The 23,365-nt window shown below is 36.5% G+C and overlaps 1 protein-coding gene across 10 annotated transcripts in view; it reads right to left on the bottom strand.

Moving 5' to 3' along the window:
* KHDRBS2 (KH RNA binding domain containing, signal transduction associated 2) overlaps positions 1-23,365 on the bottom strand; it is a 656,853-nt gene that overhangs the window by 332,314 nt on the left and 301,174 nt on the right. For 9 of the 10 annotated variants that reach the window (XM_055257519.2, XM_055257497.2, XM_063618794.1 and 6 more), the window contains exon 4: positions 7,685-7,831. The exons of the other annotated variant lie outside the window; for it this stretch is intronic. In XM_055257519.2, coding sequence (XP_055113494.1) covers positions 7,685-7,831 — 147 coding nt within the window. The remainder of the gene's footprint in view (positions 1-7,684; positions 7,832-23,365) is intronic. 10 annotated transcript variants of the gene reach the window in all.

Genomic DNA, 23,365 nt, shown 5'->3' with positions numbered 1-23,365 from the left:
CCAATTGTTATGCCTCTCTTGCTCTACGTTCACATCACCTACAGTGTCATTCTCCGTGACCTTTTCACAAAGCTCTAGGAGCACTAAAAGCTGGAGACTGTACAAGGAGATGAATGAGTATACCATGCCCTCTTCCCACTGCTACTCCCCAAGCTGTAAATTTGTTCTAAACCTGTGGGAGGAGAAGAGTTTCGTATTAGATTTGAAATGGCAATTATAAATTGGAAATAAGTGGGCTTCTTAAAATCTCAAATGCCTAAATTGAGACTCTTCTTATAGAAGAAGGAGTAGAAAACTATGTTATTTACTCAAGCTGCAATTAAGAATAAGAACGGGAGAATGACAGTTGTTAAGAAAAATAAAGCCAAGTCCTATTTGTATCACACTGAGTACAGAACATCCAGTAAGCAATTTGTACTTGTATTTTAAGACACTGTTATATATGCATCCTTACATATACTATGTAGAGAGACTGGCGTGGAATGAATGGGAAGGGAACAACAACAACAACAAAAATACTGAAGATGAGATAGAAGTTATATTTTTGGTACAATAGGGATTCTCCAAAGTTTCCTCGCTATCTAGTTTAAGTACCATCTGGAGGAATCAATACATTTTTCGTTGTAGCTTGCTGAGTTTCAAAGTAGTAAAATGAGATCAGTTAATCAAGGAAGGGCAATTCAATAAAAAAGGTTTTATGTTATTTAGCTCTTTAAAAAGTAAGAATTAGTTGCTAGAAGTTAAAGATACATTTCAGAAATACATAATTTTGTTAAAAAATCAGTTTTAAAATATGCTATACTCTGGAGGTGTTCCTTGGTGTATTTTAAAATGTTCACTGTGAAATAGAATCTTTGGCTGTGGGTCATCAATATTTTCAAGAGGCCAATCGAACTCTCTTTCTCTCTCTCTTCCTCTCCCCCTTCCACTTTCTCTCTCTCTTCCTCTCTCCCCCTTCCACTTTCTCTCTTTTTCTCTGTCTCAGTAGATGAATTACCCTTGTTTGTATGGTGGTGGTCTTTGCCAGCAATTGATTTTCGTTGACCCTAGCAATATCACTTTCTGTTTGATCAGTGTTTCCTGCTCTATTGTTGCCACCATCCTTCCATAAACACATTACTATTCAGTCTGGTTTCCCATTTCCAGTGGCTCTCAGATAAGTCTTTATAATCTTTATCTTCTACATTTTGGAAATAGTTTTCTGGTTCTTAAATTCTACTAGGTCAGTGGCTCATGTAACATACATTGCTAGAATTGCGCCTGGCATATATTTGGTGTCCAGAAATATTTGTTGTGTTAATTAGTATGATCTATTCACCTATTTCCAATTCTTTTCTCAGATAAAAATTATAAACCTTATTTAACAGATTCTGATTACTGAGCACCTTTTCTGCTCAATCTCCAGTAATCATGAGGCTTTTTGAGTCGCATTCATCTAAAAGCTATTTGCAGGTCAGTGTTGACATATGATTATTATGCCAACTGCTTCTTTTATGTCTTCCAAGTTATGTCAATCAATTAGCAATGATACAGTAGTCCTGGATTTCAATAATAATAATCATGATTCTTACTATTATTCTGTTCTAAGAACTAATAAGAATTTTAGTTTTATTCTAAGTTGAAAGCCTGTATTATCTATTACAACTTATCAGATAAGAAGAAATACTCCATAGATGATTAAAGAGGTCTTCCAAGACAATCAGACTATTATCATAGTGCTATAGCACTATAGCAATACAGGAAATATTTCTGAGCAAGTAATAATTACATAAATACATGTGGCTTTGTGCTTACTGCCATTAGCTACCACACTATTAGAATATGGTTAGTTACAAGAAAGAAAAGGGAATTAATTGGTTTTGAGATAGCAATATGAGGGAACTCTTGACAACGTTTTAACAACCACAACAATGAAGGAATGAAATCTGGGTTATGGATTCTGCTTCCCTCTCTGCATTGAACTTTGTTTTTAAATCTGTAACCAATCATTCTCTTGCTTGTAGGATATTATTGCTATAAATGTTGAACTCCTGCCGTCAGCCAGTCAAAATGTATCTGCCATCTCTCACCTTTTAGGTCTTGCCATTTATCAGTTACTTTTGCTGGCTGGTGGGGTTTAGTTGAATACATTATTTTCCCTATATATTCACCTGCATAAAAGACGGATCAGCCAGGTGCGGCAGCTGATGCCTGTCATCCCAGCATTTTGGGAGGCTGAGGCAGGTGGGTCATCTGAGGTCAGGAGTTCAAGACCAGACTAGCCAACATGGCAAAAGCCCATCTCTACTAAAAATACAGAAATTAGCTGTGCATGGTGGCATGCACCTGTAATCCCAGCTAAGGCAGGAGAATCACTTGAACCTGGGAGGAGGAGGTTGCAGTGAGCTGAGATCGCACCACTGCATTCCAGCCTGGGTGAGAGAGTGAGACTCTGTCTCAAAAAGAAAAATAAAAAATAGACAGATCAAATTTTCACTTTTTCTCAAATTATAGCATCAATTTCAGGGACACATTTTTATATTTATCATCTTCTAAACTTTATAACTTTTTTTTAGTGTATGAAAGTTTTGATCTATCTACTAGACTGAAAATCCTGCTTCCCTTTTCTATTTTTCCTTACATTTACTTACTTCCCAGTATGATTGCTGTTAGTAATCAGTGGCATTTTCCAATTTCAGAACTAGGATTACAGTGTTTGAAGAAGGGAGGCAAGAATATCCTCCATTTGCTTTTGCCATAAAGAAGAAAAAGGTTTTACTTTTCCTCCATAGTCAGGCTCTTGGTAGGTTTCCTAGATGTGTTACCAGTATCTCAAACTTGAAATGAGATAATACACCCTAATTCTCCCATTTCAAGAATCACAGCTGTCACTAAGACACACGTCCAACTAATGCAGGAAAGAAAGAACCTGGAATGATCTATATTTTTTCTGTCTTAAATTGACTTAAAATCTTATATATGAGTCTAGTAACAGATACACACATACACACACATTTACATAAGTATAAAAGTTATATATATCTTTTCTTTAAATTACACAGACCTCTAGTGATAATCATTGAAGACTTAAGCCTGGCATGGCAAAATTTTTCAAGTTCTGTCAACTCTGCTAATATTGTAATGCTGTGCAGCATGCTGTGTTGGGAAGATTCTGGGCCATGATGGGCCAAGGTAGAAAAGAGAATCACAATCTCTTTAACTATGTCAATAGGATAGTTATTGGAAGAGGTAAAAAAAGCAATCTATTTGTTATCCATGACCTAATCAAATTATCTGTGCAAAAACTCCTCCTTTCATCTTTTTAATGAAAGAATATCTAAACACACAATGAGCAGAATTTCATTGAACACTTCATAATTTCTAATTATGAGGCAATGTACTATGTTTCAGTCATGAGTTAATCATTAAGCATTAGTAAAACTTATTAATTCAATTGAATTGAAGGTGAGAATAAGCCAATTTAGGAAAATAAAAACAGTGTTATCATTTTGAAGTAACCTACTGAGAAGGATTAGAAATAGGGAAGTTGTATTCATGGTCCTAGGTAGTACTATTCACAAACTATGGTGTAAATGTCACCCCCTAGAGTTGCACAAGACACAACTCTCACAACCATATGTGGCAATCCTGGTGTCTGAACTATGAAAGAAAGAAATAGTATAAAATACAATAGTGGCAATACTTGCTTACCTCTTTATAGAATATAAAGAAGAGAGGAGTGCATCAACATTATTGAAGCATATATTAGTTTAGGATTTTACATCCTGTTTCTCGTTACTCATCAAATAATTTATTTTACAATTCTAACCTGTATTTTTAAGATAAATAATCAAATATGATGAAAACTTTAATACTTCACCTCCCAAAAGTACTAGAGATTTAAAATTAGCAATGTTCAAATTAGAGGTGTTTTATTGAACCTTGACACTCTACTTGTTTTGAAAAGACTATAGTGTATCTGGGAGTGGTGGCTCACGTCTGTAATCCCAGCACTTTGGGAGGCTGAGGTGGGTGGATCATGAGGTCAGGAGTTCAAGACCAGCCTGACCAATGTGGTGAAACCCCATCTCTACTAAAAATACAAAAATTAGCTGGGCATGGTGGCATGTGCCTGTAATCTCAGCTACTTGGGAGGCTGAGGCAGGAGAATTGCTTGAACCCAGGAGGTGGAGGTTGCAGTGAGCCGAGATCATTCCATTGCACTCCAGCCTGGGTGACAGAGCGAGACTCCATCTTAAAATAAATAAATAAATAAATAAATAAATAAAAGACTACAGTGTGTGAATGGAGACCAACAGGCTGGAAATTTTCCCCAGGACAATAATAATTCTTTTGTCTTCAGCAATCCACTTAAAATGCTGAAAGTGGGTTGTTTACCAACATCCTAAAGCATTCAGGCAGCTCACAAGGAGTTCTATGTTCTAAAGTTGGTTATCTTAGACAATTACAACTCTTGGACATACAGCAGGTTGAGTAAATTCTGGATAACATACAAGAGGTAGAAGAAGGTAAAAAGTCCTACCATTGAAAATTACTCCCTTTCGTAGAAGAACAAGATGTCAGTGGAATTCCAGAGTCTTGCCCTATATTAGCCTTCTTTGTTGTTCCAGCATGCCTCTTACTGCCTAGAATTCTTCATCTACAATGTTTGCAAATGTTAATGTATAGAAACATTAGCATTTCTGTGGGCTTTAGTATCAAATATCAAAAGAAACTTAGATCACCAAGTCATTTCATAGAATAAAAAAAATTGGCAGTTGATTTTTGCCCCTTGTGGTCCTTCCATTCTTTGCTTTCTGCTGATGCAAGCAAGGCAAATGGGATAAATTTATGACTTCCATTGATGGGAAAATTTACTAATAAAACATTGAGAGACATATCAGAATAGCCCTCATGACATTTATATTCTAGCAGAGAAATCAACGATAAGCAAGATGCACACACACACACACACACACACAGATATAAAATATCTGAAGGTGATAGGAGCTATGAGGAAAATAAATAAGTGAAAAGGGCTAGGGTATAAATGGAACAATGAATTATAATGTTAAATAGAGCAGTTAGTGATACTATGTTCAAAATATAGTAAGATTGCATGATAGAAGGTAAAGGGGGCAGCTACTTTAGATTGTGTGGTTGGGGAAGAGTTTTCTACAAAGCTAACATTTAAGCTGAGAGCTGGATGCAAAGGAAACAGCCATGTAAACACTTTGGAGAATAATCTTCAAAGGTGCTTAATGAGCAGTGAGCCTGGACTGTTGAATGAACAAAAACTGGCATGTCTGAAGTGCAATGAATAAGAAGTTAGACATACAAGATGAAATCATAGAGGTAGCACGGCCAGGTCACACCAGCCATGGTAATATTTTCATTCTTCATCTGTGTCTGTATATGTGGTGGATCTTGACTGTGGGGTGTTAGCCCCCAAATTTTACCTGGATAGCTGTTTTATCCCCTGCATCACTCCTCATGCCTATAGTCAGCCATTTCATCATTCCATCAGTCAAACTATCAAGTAAATATTTATTGTGCTAGGCATGATGCTGAGATGGGGATACAGTGTTGGCCAAAAGAGATACTGCCAGCCAGACCTATGCTCACACAGTATATATTTCAGTGGAGAGAATATAAGTGAAATAATTACAAGAATCATTATGTCTAGGAAGTGAGCAAGCGAGATGTATTACTGACATTTCTAATAAAGGAGTGTTAACTTAGCCTACAGAGTAGGATATATATATGTATATATACATATGTGTGTATATATACATATCAATTAATGACTATGCAGAAAGTCATCCCTAGATATTTCTATTATATTTTCTACAATATATTTAAACCATCCATTAATATTCTGCTTTATAATTTTCTAAGTCCTTTCATATGCATTACCCCATTTAATATTCATCATAACTGTGATAGAGGCTGGTCAATGATAATTATCTTCATTTTAAAGATGAATAAACTGAAGCTTTGAGAATTTAAATGACTTGAAGTCATGTAGTATGTTAGTAATGTACAGTCCTAGTCTCATTTCTATACTATGTATGCTACCAGAGGTCTGGTCTGAAGTAAATACAGTAAAATTCCTTGCTCAATACAGCACTAGGCATTTAGTTTGGAGGCAAAAGGAAAATAAAACATAGCATCCTCATTCTTAATAAATATGAGATCTAGTTAGGGAGATGTTCAGATGAGCATCAGATAATAAATAGTGCAGAAATTCAGTGTGCATATGAAGTTAAGGAATAATCAGAACGGTCTGCAATCATTCTATAACCTTGCCTTGATAGAAATTAATTTTTAAACTGGACATAGAAATAGATTATGTGACTAGATCTTGATGCTTTTAAATTCTTGAAATTCTCTGGTTTTATTTTTCTTTTCCCATTCTTAAAATCACTGCCAGTCAATGAACCTTACCTACCATTTCCTCTTAGTTTATTGCTTATTTAGAAATCTGCAGTTTCTTCATTGTGCAGATCTATCTTAGCTGTGTGCTTTCTCTGTTGAAGACTCTGCCAGACACTCCAGAAAACTTTACTCAGCATTCTCTTCTAATTATCTTATTCCCAGCTCTAAGCCTGATGCCAAGATTTCTATTTGAATGACTTCTTCCTAGAATGCTAAATTGTCAGTCTTTAGAAAAGCTTCATTGATTTAACCTTCCTCTATTTCTTAGAAAATCAGTAGAGAATCCTACTCAGTATGCAACCCTAAATTTGTTGTCCTACTAAATAAACATTCTCTGTTGCCCTCACATGGTAGAGTGAGTTTATTTTTCCAATTTTTGTTTAAAGTTAACAGATGTCTGGCTTTAGTAATATTGATTATTTTATGTTATGTTTTATTATGAACCAACACCTGGTATACCACCACATGAAAATACATTGGATATGTTTAAATGATATCATTGTCTTATTTCAAATTATTACATATCTGATCTCTTTCCCTTTCCACTATACCAGGAAATAATTTCCCTATTAATTTTAAATTGCAAACGATAACCTTTCAAGTGATTAAGATGCAATAAATCAAGTATAACCTTTCAAGTGATTTTTTTTTTTTTTTTTTTTTGAGACGGAGTCTTGCTCTGTCACCCAGGCTGGAGTGCAGTGGCGCAATCTCGGCTCACTGCAAGCTCCGCCTCCCGGGTTCACGCCATTCTCCTGCCTCAGCCTCTCCGAGTAGCTGGGACTACAGGCGCCCGCCACCACGCCCGGCTAATTTTTTGTCTTTTTAGTAGAGACGGGGTTTCACCATGGTCTCGATCTCCTGACCTCGTGATCCGCCCGCCTCGGCCTCCCAAAGTGCTGGGATTACAAGCGTGAGCCACCGCACCCAGCCACCTTTCAAGTGATTAAGATGCAATAAAAAAGTATACAACTTCAATTATATATTTCTGTTTATAAATATGTCTTTTTCTCCATGACTATGAACTGATGCATGGCATGACACCAGCATGACAAACATTGCTGTGAAACCATCACTATATGGCAACATGCCAGGTCCTGTGTTAAGTGGTTTTGGTATGGTATTTTATTTTAGCTTTGTATAGACCTATAGATAGATCATTGGTTTGCAATATGAGTTTCCTTTTAAAAAGTCGGTGAAGATCAAAGGCGCATTTTAAAATAGAAGCTGATCAGAAACATCTTTGTAAAAAATGAAAGACACTTACAGGAACCAGGAATTTTTTAATCTCTTCCAATGCATGACTCATACGTGAATAAGCTTCCCCAGGTGGAGCAAACACTTCAATTAATACATGAAGCTCATCACTCAAGTGGGCATATTTGGCTTCCCCACTCTTCCTTAGTTCTTCTTCCTGTGAGAAAGGTTATTTTTAGAAACACAAATCCACTCATTTTACATTGATTTAACACTTACTGAGAATATGACAAAGGGGCATAATTTAAGCAACTTTTCCATAAGTAGAAAGAAACCCTTTGAGAAATAAAAATCTGCTACAAGCCATTTAAAGATTTTAAAATCATTTTTGAGTGTTTGAATGATTTTAAAAACTGGCATAATTATCATCTACAACAGATTTTAATCAGCTAAATGAAAATGCTAAACCCCTGAAAATAAGTCACAGAATTGCCATTAACACTGTAGTCTACGTGACTACATTCTGGAAGGAAAGAATTGTTTTGTGCTTGATGTTTAGCATTTTGCAGATAGTAAGTGAAAGATTATCACTGTGTTCTTTAAGAAAACTAGAACTTTCTAGCCACTTTTTGAGAAGTTAGGAAGGTTACTTGTTCGTGATAAAAAGTAGGGTAACTATACAAGTCAAGGCTTATTTCCAAGTCTATGTTCTCACCAGCCCAGATTATCAGCAAGCCTCATACCCACAGCTTTTCTATCACTTGCTGCCTTTATTTATTTATTTTGTCAACAGGGGAATATTAAACGGTGGTTGTTTAACATTTTGCTGGCATTGATTCTGCATGGGCTACATGACTTCTGGTTAACCAATAATACTAGGTTGGTGCAAAAGCAATTGCCATTAATTGCTTTTAATGGTATTATTTTTAATGGCAAAAACCGCAATTGCTTTTGCACCAACCTAATACATTTCTATTGGAAGAGACTTTTCCTAGTATTGTGCCCAAGCCATTATCGAAACCGGGTTAATTCAGTACAGGTGTACAGCAAATCAATATGTGATCCATATATTTTGTTAATGTATACTAAATATTTAATACATATCATCTCTAATCAAAATCATTTTGTACATATTCCCATGTTTCAGATTATGAAACTGTGGTTAGAAGACTTAAATAGCTTCAGCCAATTTGGATCCAGACTCAGTTCATTTTGCAAGCAGATTTGCATTTTTTAGAATTTCAAGATGTAAAACGTGGTGGAAAAGTTAACATAAATAACATTAATTATGTTTTATCTTTCTTGTCCCTCACAGAAACAACCAGCAGTTACTTCATTAAATTTCAAAAAATTAAACTAAACATGTAATTCTTGGTTTTATGTAGAGATTAGAGACTTGACATGAATAGACCTTATCTGGATTTAAAAAAGAACAAATTTGCTGTTGATGTCATGTAAGTTAACTGTATAACCCATGTTAATGTGAGTGTTTACTTGATTAGAAATGCTCATTGTTTTAAAAGATGAAGGATCCATGAAAGAGATGGGAAGGCATCCCTGCATTCCTGTATATATACCCTTCACCTACTCAAATCCTTCTGATAATAGCATCTTGCAGCCTGGAAATCCACTCTTCACTTCTCTAAGGATACTTTCAAACTCTGCCTAGGACTTTTCAACTTGAGAGCTTTTCTTAGTGCCCAATTATCAGTTTGGGGAGGAAAGGCAACGTTAGATTTCTTTTCTGTTTGGGTCCTGCTAAAGTGCAAGCTGCTTGTTCATTCTGGGGCCAGCTGGTTCGGGCATACATGCTGAAATAATTAAATCAGAGATTTCTTGACACTGTCCCTTTCTATTACTTCCTATGTTGATTCCCATTCAGTTATTTTTGTGTTACCCTCTCCTTACACCTAGAATTTCCTAGGGAACTCAAATAATTTTCAACTCTATTAAGCAAAATAATATGATCGTTGAGTGACATTTCCTAGAGTGACATGACTAGCTCATTATGGAGCTCAGTAAAATAAAGAAAACAGCAGTTAATTGACCCTACTATCCTTGGAAGATACAGTGGTGATCATCATTTGCTACTTGGGATGACCCTTCGGAATCACATCTTCCATAAGCAGTGTGTCCAATAATTTTATAAACCCATAGTGCTCTTTGCAGGAAGATTATTGTACAGGAAAATTTTTTTAAGTTGTCAAGAATAGTAGCTACCTGGTCAAGAATAGTAGCTACCTGGTTTTTGTATTTTTATGAAGAATATATCATAAATTGTTCATAATCTAATGTGGAACACATATTCCTCCTTTGTTCTACTGCAGGTGCTGGTATTTTGCCCTTCTAGATCCTCCTGTGAGGCACCACACCATCACCACCACCACCAGAAATAACTCCTGAAAGTTTAGAATGTTAGTGGGAAATAACTCTTTTATTGCATTGATATGAAAAATTGTAGAAGTTTTATAGAAAATAAGTCTTATGTTGCCTGGTCAAAGCTGGCTACATTTGAATGGGTTTCTTTATAAACATTTGTTTTAATAGACTTGTGATCTGAGGGATCAAAATTGATGCCCATTTATCAACTAAGATGGGCCTAAGGCTAAGGACACAAAAGTTACTTAGGAGTCCAGTGTTCAGGACCCAGATGGCATGGCAGATTTCCAAATTCCTACCACTATAAGGAAAACTACACCTTAGCTAAACTTCCTAACAGTAGAGCTTTCAGGTAGATTTACAACCCAAACCACCACAACTCTGCAGGACGGAGGACTGCCCTTACAAATATTCCTTTCTGATTAGCTATTGCAGAACTGAAGCCAGTTTCAGCCAGCTTATAGAAGCTGCACACAAACTGTCTTTGTGTGCTACAGTTCACCTTTTGACATAAAGAGCTGAATTCCATGTCATTTCAATGCTAAAACCTCACCTCAGAGTGAACATGGGATGTATGTTATACACATGTTTACCCACTGGGCATGCCCTCTGTTCTTCTCATAAATACGTATAGCTTTTCCCCCAAAACATGCTGAATATGTATAATACAGGCCCTGTGAGGCATAAGACCTAACCTGTCCTTCCCTTCTTTAAATAAAGAGCACCTTCGATAAATCATGCTGCTATAAAGACACATGCACACGTATGTTTATTGCGGCACTATTCACAATAGCAAAGACTTGGAACCAACCCAAATGTCCAACAACGATAGACTGGATTAAGAAAATGTGGCACATATACACCATGGAATACTATGCAGCCATAAAAATGATGAGTTCATGTCCTTTGTAGGGACATGGATGAAACTGGAAAACATCATTCTCAGTAAACTATCGCAAGGACAAAAAACCAAACACCGCATGTTCTCACTCATAGGTGGGAATTGAACAATGAGAACTCATGGACACAGGAAGGGGAATATCACACTCCGGGGACTGTTGTGGGGTGGGGGGAGGGGGGAGGGACAGCATTAGGGATATACCTAATGCTAAATGACGAGTTAATGGGTGCAGCAAACCAACATGGCCCATGGATACATATGTAACAAACGTGCACATTGTGCGCATGTACCCTAAAACCTAAAGTATAATAATAATAAAAAAAAAAGAGCACCTTCGATCCACACTGGAGAGTTTCTCTTCTCAATTTGCAAGTTAATGCCAATGAAGCTTTCCTTTCTACTATTTAGCCATCCTGGTGGTCTTTCAAATGACAAAATATATATCAAAAGATTACTGATTCAAAACTAGAGGTTGGTTTTTCTCTGTTAAAACAACAAAGTTTTCTTGGATTACTGGTCTGCCCTTAATAAGAAATTATAAAACCTTTTCTTTACCTGTTAAGTAGTCTGCCTAAAAAACATTTTGTGTCTTACCAGAATAATTTCCTATGCTTTATGTTAACATTTATCACATCTTTAATTATTTATGAGAACCAAGTCCTCTCACTTAAAGAAAAAAAAACTGAGTTTTTTTAATTTGTTTGTTTGTTGTTGCTGTTTTTCTCCCTGCAAATATGTTACCTCCTATACTTACTTTTGAAATCTTGTATTGTCACTTAAGTAAGTGGATAACTAAAGTATTGTTTCACAGTGACCTGTGATCCTATTTAATGCAGTGTTCAATCTTTTGATATTTTTGACAATTTGCAAAAATCAAATTCTAAATGAAGTCTGCTTGACCCCAAACCAACTTAGATTTTTCAGAGAGCCCCTGGAAAATCTCTAAGGATTCATGTTCTCTCACTTTGTAAAAAGAGAGATGTTAAACTAATTAGGTTTATTTGATATGTTAAAATGTATGGGAAGCATTGTCAAATAAGAAGAGATACTTAAATCTCCTTATATTTGTATGGGTAGATTTTATTGTTTCAGAAATTTTATGAAGTTCCTAGGAATTGGTCAATAACCTTGATCTCCCTGATATGTCCTGGTATAATGTAGTCAGTCATAATTCTATGATTTGAATTCCATAAATTAAATATTGTATTCCACAGAAACCACCAAAATCCTTTGTCAACTGTGTTGTAATGAATTCACATCATATATTTAACATGGCCATTTTAAGCTTTTTGTCATTCATAGGTAGTTACTATTAATACCAAACTAAGAAGCAAATGCTCCACTCAGATGTGGCTGATGACAACAGTGTCAAATTCTTGTGAATTATGTAATTTACCCTAGGTAATGTGATGAAGAAATAAAGTACTGCAAATATATATATATATATATATATATATATATATATATATATATATATATCTTACTCTGATGCTTTCCTGAAAGCTCTTGGAAGCAGCTACTGGATAGCATGCTTTGTCTTTACAAAAAGGGATTCCCTCTGAGACCCATGGAAAGGACTATAACAGGTACTCTGGGATGCAACCTTCTGATGTCATTATTTAAATACTTTTAAGAAAACGGGCCGGGTGTGGTGGCTCACGCCTGTAATCCCAGTGCTTTGGGAGGCCGAGGCGGGCGGATCACGAGGTCAGGAGATCGAGACCATCCTGGCTAACACAGTGAAACCCCGTCTCTACTAAAAATACAAAAATTTAGCTGGGCGTGGTGGCGCATGCCTGTAATCCCAGCTACTCGGGAGGCTGAGGCAGGAGAATGGCGTGAACCCTGAAGGCGGAGCTTGCAGTGAGCCGAGATGGTGCCATTTCACTCCAGCCTGGGCGACAGAGCCGGACTCTGTCTCAAAAAAAAAAAAAAAAAAAAAGAAACATACCACAAGACTGATTAAGGACTTTCAGAACTATAGGAGAGACACTGAGGAGTTCATAAGACCCCTCATAAAATTAACCAGAACAAGCAGTAATTATATGGGCGTCAGTAGACTAAGAAAGGGTGATTGTAATTTATTATGGCCTTTGTTTGAAACAGTAGTGGTTCTTTAATGTCCTGTTTTCTGAATTTAAGGAACTCTTTTCTCTTTTCTCAAGCTATTTATAATTCATACCATTTGAATTGATGATACTTTTATAAACAGAAATGAAATATTTATCTTTTTCTCTTTGTCTAATTCCTTCAGAATTGGGAAACTCTTATTGAACATTCTTATTTTCATGGCAATACAGTTGCATAAGTCCAAAGGAATGGGAATCTGTTCTCAAAAAAGTAATCGGAAACTGATTGTATAACCATAGTTTGGACTGGAATGTCATATTTGAGAATTATGTGCATCAAATCAGATGTGATCAGGCAGTTTTGAGTAAATAACGTTTTTTCTTTTTTTTCTTTCTTTTTTTTTTTTTTTGTTTTTTATAGTGACTAAGTCTCACTATGTTGCCCAGTCTGGTCTCTAACTCCTGGGCTCAAGTGATCCCCTAACTCTGGCCTCCCAGAGTGCTGGGGTTACAAGTGAGCTACCACACATGGCCATAACTAAGACTGACTTTATGGAGCCGCTGCTTACAAAGGCCTCTTGGGAAAACTGGCCTGATACCTAGATTACATTGTTTCTAGCCTTTAATATAAGTAACAAAGGTCACTTCTGGGTGGGCTTAGGATACTTGGGATAGTCTGGGGACCTCGAGAAGAGAGGAATTCACCAAAATTTATAGGTACTTCAGGTGAAGTAGGGTGGTTGGTTCTTGGCTTGGTTTCATAGCATTGAGAAGGCTTTTAAAAGTCCAATCTGAGATTCCTTATGTTAATAAAAAACTCTAGCAGAGGAAACTTAAAAAGATCCATGTGGTCAGTTATTATTGCTTCACTTAGGTATAATCAAGCCAAATCAAATGTAATCAGGACTTGTTTTGCAAACAAGAATAATTTGCCTTTGATTATCATTGATTAAAAATGAGGTGTACTGTAAAGACAAGGTTTATGTTTAAATGGAAAACTATAAACCACTCTTACGGGTTATAGATTCTAATCTTTATTGTTTTTTAGCTACTTGCATCTCTTTGTAAACTGGGTCCTACCATCTTCTTAATGTTGTCATCAATTAACAGTTCCACTTTTTCTACCACCCTCCTTACTTGGAATCACTGAGAACTAAAACTGCCACTTTCCCAAAGTCCTGTAACAAAAGCTTTCTGACTTCACATAAACACCAAAAGATTTATTGCTGAAACAGTTTGGGCCACTCAAAAATTTCACCAGAACACTTGCACCTTCCATGCTGTGCGCCAGAAAATAACCATGACTACAGCCATAGCACTTCCATTCTCACTTAAGACACTTAGAGCCCAGCATCAAGAACTCTTCTCAGTGGGCTATACTATGAAGTTAAAAACTCTATTTATCCTGTGCTTCAATCATTAATCTTTTCTGTTTCCCTTTTACAGATATCGTATTTTATAATTTTTAACCTGAAATTTCTCCCCAGAGCAATCAACCTAGTTTTTTTGTGAAATTTCTAGGGAAGTTTCAGATGGGAAAAATGTGGAGACCCATTTGGAGCCCCAGGGTTCATACAAATGTTATTTTAAAGTGAAAACAGTTGAGCTAAAGAAGCAGAAAAAAAATACGTTCTGAACATCCTTAATCTTACTAAAACAGAGATTTACCAAAGTCAGCTACCACAACCCCTGACTCCAGAGTGGTCTCCAGTCAGGGAGGCTCTGGCCTTAGGCACTAGGACATTCCAAAATATTGTGTAAACAAGGCTTATCAGAACCGCCCATTCATTAAAACCTGAAAACTTCCCTTCCCTAAAGTTTGGTATATAAACTTTATCTCTGGCTATTCAGTGAACTACTCAGTACTGAGCAATTGCCACACGCCTGTGTAAGTAAATTTTGTCTTTTCCTCTGTTAATCTATTGTCTGTTAACTTGCGAGCCTCCAGCTGGACCCAAGTTAGAATAGGAAGTGTTTCTGCCAACATTAAATAAGCATATTCAGTTATAATTCATTTTAAGATAAAAAAACTACGCAATTAAAGTATGCACCACATTACATATTTTTTCTGCGATTTTAAGCACAAACACAGGCTGTGCAAATAAACAAACAATAGAAAGTTGTAATCCAAAAGACTACTGTGGTGCTCATAAACAAATCAGGATAAGTAACCTTTTTGACAATAGCCTCTCCCACCTAGACCCTCCTATGGCTTGTTACCTTACTGGATAATGGTATGGACAGTTGCATAGGTTCTAATTAGGATATTTCAACTTTAGGAGAATCGACAGCTGTATAAATATAATGCTTACTCCTTTTTACCCTGAAATCAACCTTATGAATCTTTACAGTTCAAAGAGAAAGGTCCCAAAGACTGGAAACTTTTTAGTAATATGGGTTAGCCTCAACTGCCATGATTTTAAAGACTGATATATATATATTTACTTCTCTCTGTGTATTAAAACAAATACTTCAAAACTCAAATTTCAATATTTCAAATATCAACTTTTTCTGTAGAGATTCATATATAGCCCAGGGTCCAGCAAAAGCCTTGACCAGAAATTAAAAGCTGCCTTAGAACTACTAACTGCGGGAAACTGCAGCAAGTAGTTTGCTCTTGTGGCTCCCAGTTACTTCGTGTGCAAAAGAAGAGGAGGTAACCCAAGGGGAAATTTTCAAATGTTGTTATAGGGAGTCACGGGGGTTCCAGAAGGCACTTCAGGACCACCTTGGATCAAAATGATGATCCTTTCCTATGCATTCAATGACATCAGCTCAAGTTGGACCTCGTTATATGTAAAAATTTCAGGTGAGACGATAATGTTCTGCAAGCCCAATAAACCAAAAACAATAGGCAACATTAGACATGATGATTTCTCAGGTTTCTCACAGCTTCAGTAGTTTATGACTTAGCACGTGACTTCCCTTCACGGGCATCCTGATACTTAGAACTTCAGTATTAGAAAATACTACGATCCAAATACAGTGTCTTCTGTGATACATGACCAGCAAAATTAAAAATAAATGACCGCTTTTATGTTATTATTTAAGCATCTACAATAAAGACTTTCCTGCGTATTTTATGTACATATGTAATTTAATGTTTATAGAACCATAGAAACATTGGGTGGATTTTGGACGCACTAGAGTATAGTGGTTTAAAAAAAAAATGAATTTTGGAGTCAGACAAATCTAGATTTGAATTAATAGCTCTGATATTTATTATCTGTGATGTTTGAAGAAAGTTGTTTAATTTTTAAGCTTTAGCTTCTTAATCTGTAAAACGGAGACTGCGGACCTCTCATGAAAAGATGAAATGAGGTAACATACATAATTGCAAGTACAGTGCCTGGCATACTATAAACACTCAAATAAGGTTGAAGTTTTTCTCTCAGAGAAGCTAAGTAACTTGGTTGTAGTTATTCAGTTAGTAAGGGGTTTGAAAATGGTCTGCCCTATGCCAAAGCCACACTTTTATGTTAATGAATGTTTATTCTGTACATTAAATTCACTTGAAATAATATAATTACAAAAGTTTCCAAATTAAATTTAAATAAAATTAAATGTTGCTTTGGTATAAGGAAGAGTGTATCCATTTGATATTGGTTTAGTTATTAAGTTAATTTAAATGTATAACTTTAAGGAAATATATACTTGAAAATTATTCTAAACCAAAAAGCTCAAGTGTTTTAGAAAGATAAGAAAAAATAAACATCACTGTATTTCTTAGTCTGGTCAGGTTGCTATTGCAAAATACCATAAACTGAGTGGCTTAATCAACAGACATTTATTTTTCATAGTTCTGAAGGCTGGGAAATCAAAATCAACATGCCGGCAGATTCCGTTCCTGGTGAGGGCTCTTTTCCTGGCTTGCAGAACGGTCACCTTATTTTTGTATCCTCCCACACATGGCAGAAGAGAGAGGGCTCTGGCACCTCTTCTTAAAAGGGTACTAATCCCACCATGGGGGACTCTACCCTTATGATCTCATCTAAACTTATTTACCCCCAAAGGCCCCACTTCCAAATACCATCACATCAGGGATCAAAGATTCAACATAGGAATTTTGAAGGACACAAACATTTAGTTCACAGAATCATGTGTACTTTCTTGAATGTGTACCTTTCAAATAAACTGTAAGGTTATTATCTACAATATGCTACATGGATCACATAACATGGACCACATATCATGGCGATTAACAGTACAGTTTCTAGTTCATGATGGCCAGAATTAAAAATTCCAGCTTTTACACTTAATACTGTGTAAACTTGGGCAAGTGACTCCACTATTTCGGCCTTCAATTCCTCACCTATAAAATGTGCGTAATTATAACAGTAGTAACACAAGACCAAATCCAATATTACTCTTACTAAACAGTATTATAGGAAATATCTTAGTTTTAATACAATATGCTAAATTATATATGAACCAAAAGAGTTAAACTTCTAAAATCCCAATTAATTTCACAGGAGTAGCTCTTCCAATGACAGGAATAAACCAAATAATAAAAAAGTTGAAAACACATGATATACTGTATATGCAAGTTTTATACTTTTATTTTTGCGTTAGCAATTATTATTGTCATATTTTACCTCAGAGTTATAATTTACTAAAGTGCTTTTTGCAGGCTTTTTCTTCTTGATGCCCCAGGGAACGTTCTTTTAACATAAATCTTCTTCAGAAATAAATAAGTCTATTGTCTGCACAGCTTTTACCATCAAGAAATTCAAATAAACACATTATTTATACCTTAGCCTGAATGGGATTGTTCTGAATCCCCAATTTAAAGACATTTTTAAATGGGCATATGTGGAAATTCTTTCATGCCAGAACAAATTAGTTGCCCCAAATTTACACACACAAAGGGTTTTTGTACAAATGGATGCATATAAGTGCATGATAGAGAAGCAATAGCTAGATTCTGAAGAGCACCTCAAACTCTTGTCACTTCACTTCCAAATGCCTGCTCTCTTTGAATTAACTGTGGCAAGAATTCTTCCAGGATCAGGCCATCCATACTCCAAATGGTCATCTGTGAGAAGGGAAATCTTTTCACAATTGCACATCCATACAATACTCACTAGATTCATGAAGGGCACAGAAAGTACTAGAAGCATCAATAGAACCAAGGGTGATATTTTAAAAAGTAGCCCACGATTCTGAACACAGAGAAGTGCTTAGTGCCAAACACAAGTGATTAGTGCCAAACACAAGTTTACTTATCTTGAGTTTGTAGTCAGTGGGTTTACTAGAGAATAGGAACCTTAAATCATACACTCTAGGCTATATCAAGGATGGTTAATTCCTCAAATAATAAAAGGGTGTTGTCCAAACAGTGAAAGAGTGTCTTGATACAGTAAGAACAGCTGTTTAATCAAGGAAAAGAAGGCAATTAATCTTGACCAAATGGAATCTACAGAAAAGTTTGTAAGTCTTCACACTGAATTAACATATGAGAGACTTGTTTTCTTACATTTCAGTTGCCTATTAATTAGTGTACTCACAAATACTTGTTTCATGGAACAGGGCAATATGGGAGTACACTTATCTCAATGAGCTTCTCTTATCTTTTCTTTCTCAATTCCAATTGGATACCAACGGGCTTTTAGGGTTCAGTAGAAGAAACTGGTCTAAGACTACAGAGGTACTTGGAAAACAGCGTTGGAATCTAATGACAAGACATAGAAAGTGGGGAGTAGGTGCTGGGAAGAAACTGGCACTCAGAGATCTCTGGACTCGCAGAGGAAGTGCATATAAGTGTACTAGTTCTCCCTGACCTCAAAAGCTGAGAAGAAACCAAGAAACGGGTTGAGTACACTTTGCCTTTGAGACTGGGAAGAATCAGGAAAACCGAAGAGCAAAGGTATCAGGGCATCACAGGCCCACAAGGGTGAGAATCACTTTGGTTTCCATTATTTGAAAGATTCCAACAATAATGTATTTCAGCAACTATATCTACACTAACAAATAAAAACAGCAACCAATACTGACAGTCATAAAGAGGAAAATCAGAAAGAACATTTGAACACATGCCATTTGAACACACGTCAATTGAACTGCTGAAAGAAAAAGATGAACGCTTGAATAAAAGCATTTTTAAAAGAAGTTGAGGAGACGAAATTCAGACACAAAATTTATGGTGTTAAAAGACATGATTTACCATGTACGGACAAATACAAATTAAAAATCAGAGGCTAGATTCTGTCTGTTGAAAATAGATTTCCCCACTCTCCTTTTTCTCAGAGCATTTATGTTAGAAAACTTGTAATTATAAGTGCTTTCTCCTCCCTTTGAAATATATATAAATCCTTTTGGAGACTAGATAGGCCTTTTGTCAGGTTTATGACCTAGTAATGTCTTTCCCAAGGGCTCAGGAAACCATCTCTTTAAAATGTAAATGTAAACATCATTGGAGATAGCATCCCTGTCTCCCAGTTTTTGTCAAAGGATAGGAGCCTAACTTTGTGGATGTCTTGTTCCAAGTCGCAAAACTACTTCCTGTCATAAAGATACAAGAAGTTTGTTTGTTTTTCCTTTGGATAAAGCCAATTAGCTAATTCAGATGCTCACCCCAATTGCCAGGTAAGGTTAGGGTGAATTATGTTTGACAAATGGTGCTGTCACATTCTCTTACTTGGGCCTACTTATTGTTTTCCTTGAAAACACGTATGTAATGGGTTGTATCTGCTTGGCTATATAAAAGTGTGAGATTTCTTTCTGTCTTTGCAATCTCTTAGTAGACTGCCTGTGATGTGCATCACATTCAGGTTTAATGCTCATTCACTAATAAAAGCGTTCACTTTCTCTAGAAAGAGGAAAGTTTTTCTGGGCTGGGAGAAGATTTTTGTTTTTAATTGTATTTCCTCATCACCCATTGAAACGAATGGTAACACATGCTGTTGATACTCTGCTCATATCCCCCTGCCTTACTATCTCCATGCAATCAGCATTGATTTATGTTTTTGCCTGAGGGCTTGCTCTGGCCTCTGGATAGCTCCACCCTAGCATAGAACAGGGAAGAAATCTGCTTTCCAAGTCTCAACTAGTGACTGGGGAGGGGTTGGGGAGGAATTGGTGTATAAATAGGCAAGGTTGTTCAACCCTTGCATGTGCTAACTTGTATGTTCTTTCTCAGAGTTCTGTAGTGGAATAAGCACCAGTTGCCCACAGTTTTAACTTGCTTGAGAATGCACCCTCTCTGGGTTTCATTCATTTTCTTATTTTACTTCCTCATGCCTCCACCTGGACCACCAGAGACCTTCCAAACAAACCTCACATAAGTAAATTTTGCTACAGTCCCTCTGCTGGGGGAATTCAATCCAAGGTAATTCAGTAGATTAAATGAAGATAGCTGAAATCAGAATTTTTGTCCAGAAAGTTTAAATACAAAATAAAGCCATGAATTAATAAAGATGATGAAGGAAACATTAGGGAAGTGGAGGGTAGACCCAGGAAAGTTAATATGGCAATAATAATTTTTTAAAAATCTACTTATAGAAATTCTACAAAGAGAAAACATAAGAAAGAACAAAAATGAATAATGAATGTGCTGATTACAATGGCTTATTTAATTCCACACTTAATTGGAAAGACTCACAGGGTATATCACATTAAAATCTCTGAACGTGAAGTAAAACAAAAACAAACAAGAGCTCATACAAGCTTCTAGAAGTAGAACTACAAAGAAAAAATTCAACTGGCATTGAACTTCTCATCTATGAAAATTTGAATTTAGAAATAAGAAGAATAACATCTTCTGAACATCAAGCTCTCTGCTGAGTACTTCACACACATAATTTTATTTTGTACTTCAGAAACAGTACCTAGCATTTGATAACTTTTTTTTTTTTTTTTTTTTTGAGACTTGCTCTGTCACCCTGTCACCAAGCTGGAGTGCAGTGGTGCGATCTCGGCTCACTGCAATCTCTGCCTCCTGGGTTCAAGTGATTCTCCTGCCTCAACCTCCTAGGTAGCTGGGACTACAGGCATGCACCACCATGCCCAGTTAATTTTTTGTATTTTAGTAGAGACAGGGTTTCACCATGTTGGCCAGGATGGTCTCAATCTCCTGACCTCGTGATCCATCCACCTTGGCCTCCCAAAATGCTGGGATTACAGGCATGAGCCACTGCTCCCAGCCTGATAACCCTTTTTTAGCATTGAGAACTACATGACTCCTGATTTCCCAGGGCCATGGGTGATTATAGTATAATAAGGCGATATGTCATCATTTTGATTTTTCCACTATAAAATATGATATTCTTCCAGGAAATACAATGTTTAGGCCACCTGGAATTATGTCCATTAAAAAATTTTCAATAATGCAAACAGAAAAAGCCTATTTCTAAGAAGTCTCAATAGCCTAAAATTAGTGAGAAATTAAAACGCTCTGAGTATATGCTAAATAAAGTAATAAGCAAATCAAAAGCTGTTTGTCAAGAACATCTTTGTAGATAGTATTTTGAAATCACTTTATGTAGCATGCTGAGTCTTAGGGTAGTTGGGTCCTGTTTTCTATTTCAGGAAGAGGCATCCTCATGAAGAAAAGGCTTAATGAAGTCTGAGACAGGCATGCTTTGAGTTTGGAATAGGGCCCAGGAAGAAAGGTGGGTTGAAAAGAAACCTACTAAACCAAGTAAGAAATGAAGACAGCTAGTGAGCTGGGCAAGAGGATCTCAATAAAGTAATCTTCCCCCAGTAGATATTGCCAGAATCAAATCACTTCTGAGCCTTATGATGTTGAAAGGGTGAGTCGTCACTGCCAAGCAATAATGGAAAAGCAAACACAAGTGAGTCCCAGCTGGCAGGGAGCAATAAGCCAAATGCCTCTTTTTGAAATAAATTTTCGAGGTGGAATATCAGTTTCCGGGAGGACATCTTGTTTGTGGAGGAGCCAGCAGCAGGATGCCAAGACAGCTCTGACCCAGGGCTCTGAATGGAGTGACTAAGCCAGAGAGAGGGTTAAACAGGAACAACATAATGAAAGACAACAGAGGCTGCTGAAGAAGGTCTTGCAGAATTGTACAGATGCTGCCCACTGGGAAGGCAATGGTTGCAGACTGATCAATATGGCCCTAGAAAATGTCATATGGAATGTTTTACTTTGGACAGATGCGTTATGCTGTTTATCAGGCAAACGGACTGAGAAGTAAGCACCATTAGGAACTATAAAGTGGCTAACTACTTACTAGAATATAGCTGGTATCAGTGCGAAAGGGCATCCAAATTTACAGCATGTACTCAAAGTTAATAAATGCCAGGGGCAGAAAATATATACTGCTGCTACTTTTAGCTTTTGAAAATCAAACTTGAACATATTAGTTCCTGCTTACAAGTCTTGGCTAACATCTTGTTTATCTAAATTTCAACAATTTTATCCTGGCATTTCAGACTTCTTAAATTTGTCACTGGTTTAGCTTACCTGTTGCATCTTCTGCCATCCCCTTTGTGAACACCATTTTTCAATCATAAGAAAATACCTTTCTTTGAAATTACCATCCTCTTTTAAACCTCTATGCACATTTCTTCTTCTTGCAAGGTTCAGATGGAATATATTTAGCTAGACTCCACAGACTCAGCAATGCAGAAGTGACTGCTCCATAGTATCTTCCGTGTCGTATCTTCTAAATGATATTCTTAAATATTTGGTATTATGTTACTAATATCAATTGTATCCTGCCTCAGAATATTTGGTTCCATGGGCCCTTTTAAACATGGAGTATGTTTTTCTGTAGGGGTCTGACGTGTGTGTGTGTGTGTGTGCATGTGTGCTTATATGTGTAACCAGAGTGGGAACAGTACAGTTAACTGAGGCTTTTAAAATCATATACATGTTAATAACATGTATAATCTCTATACACATTTGTATTCATCATTTTAATCAAAGAAAGAGCTTTTTGTTACCTGGGAAACAAGTATTTTCCAGGGGGAATGAAGGACACAGAAATTTGACCTCTTAAATATTGCAATGTCTTATGAAATGACCTTTTTCCCTTTCTATCCTTTATTTTTGTAAACTTAATGAATGCTCTACCAATACTGGAAAGTACAATCCTAGCACCAGAGATGCCTGCGAACCTGTAAGAGATAGAGTATAGACTCGCTCTTTCTTTACTCCAGGGCAGCAAGCATATTGCGATGCTACATAAAGAAAAATAATAGCTTAAAATAAGAAGTATTTGTCCTATAGAACTGATAATTATAGAAGAGATACAAAAATATTAATAGAGTCTGCAAAATTTTAATCCAATCTCTTCTCAGCCTATCCCCCTCCCCACCACTGCTAGCCTCAAAAGCCAGCATGCCTACAGCTATGGCACTCAGCAGTAATGAACATATCTGGAGAACTAAGATCACAGACAGGAGGGCTACAACTGCCCTCTACTCCTTCAGCCCCACA

This window comes from Symphalangus syndactylus, chromosome 2 (genome assembly GCF_028878055.3).
Source record: "Symphalangus syndactylus isolate Jambi chromosome 2, NHGRI_mSymSyn1-v2.1_pri, whole genome shotgun sequence".
In the NCBI taxonomy this organism is placed as follows: domain Eukaryota; kingdom Metazoa; phylum Chordata; class Mammalia; order Primates; family Hylobatidae; genus Symphalangus; species Symphalangus syndactylus.
Note: the sequence above shows the minus strand (reverse complement) of the source record. Positions and strands in the feature narration are given on the sequence as shown.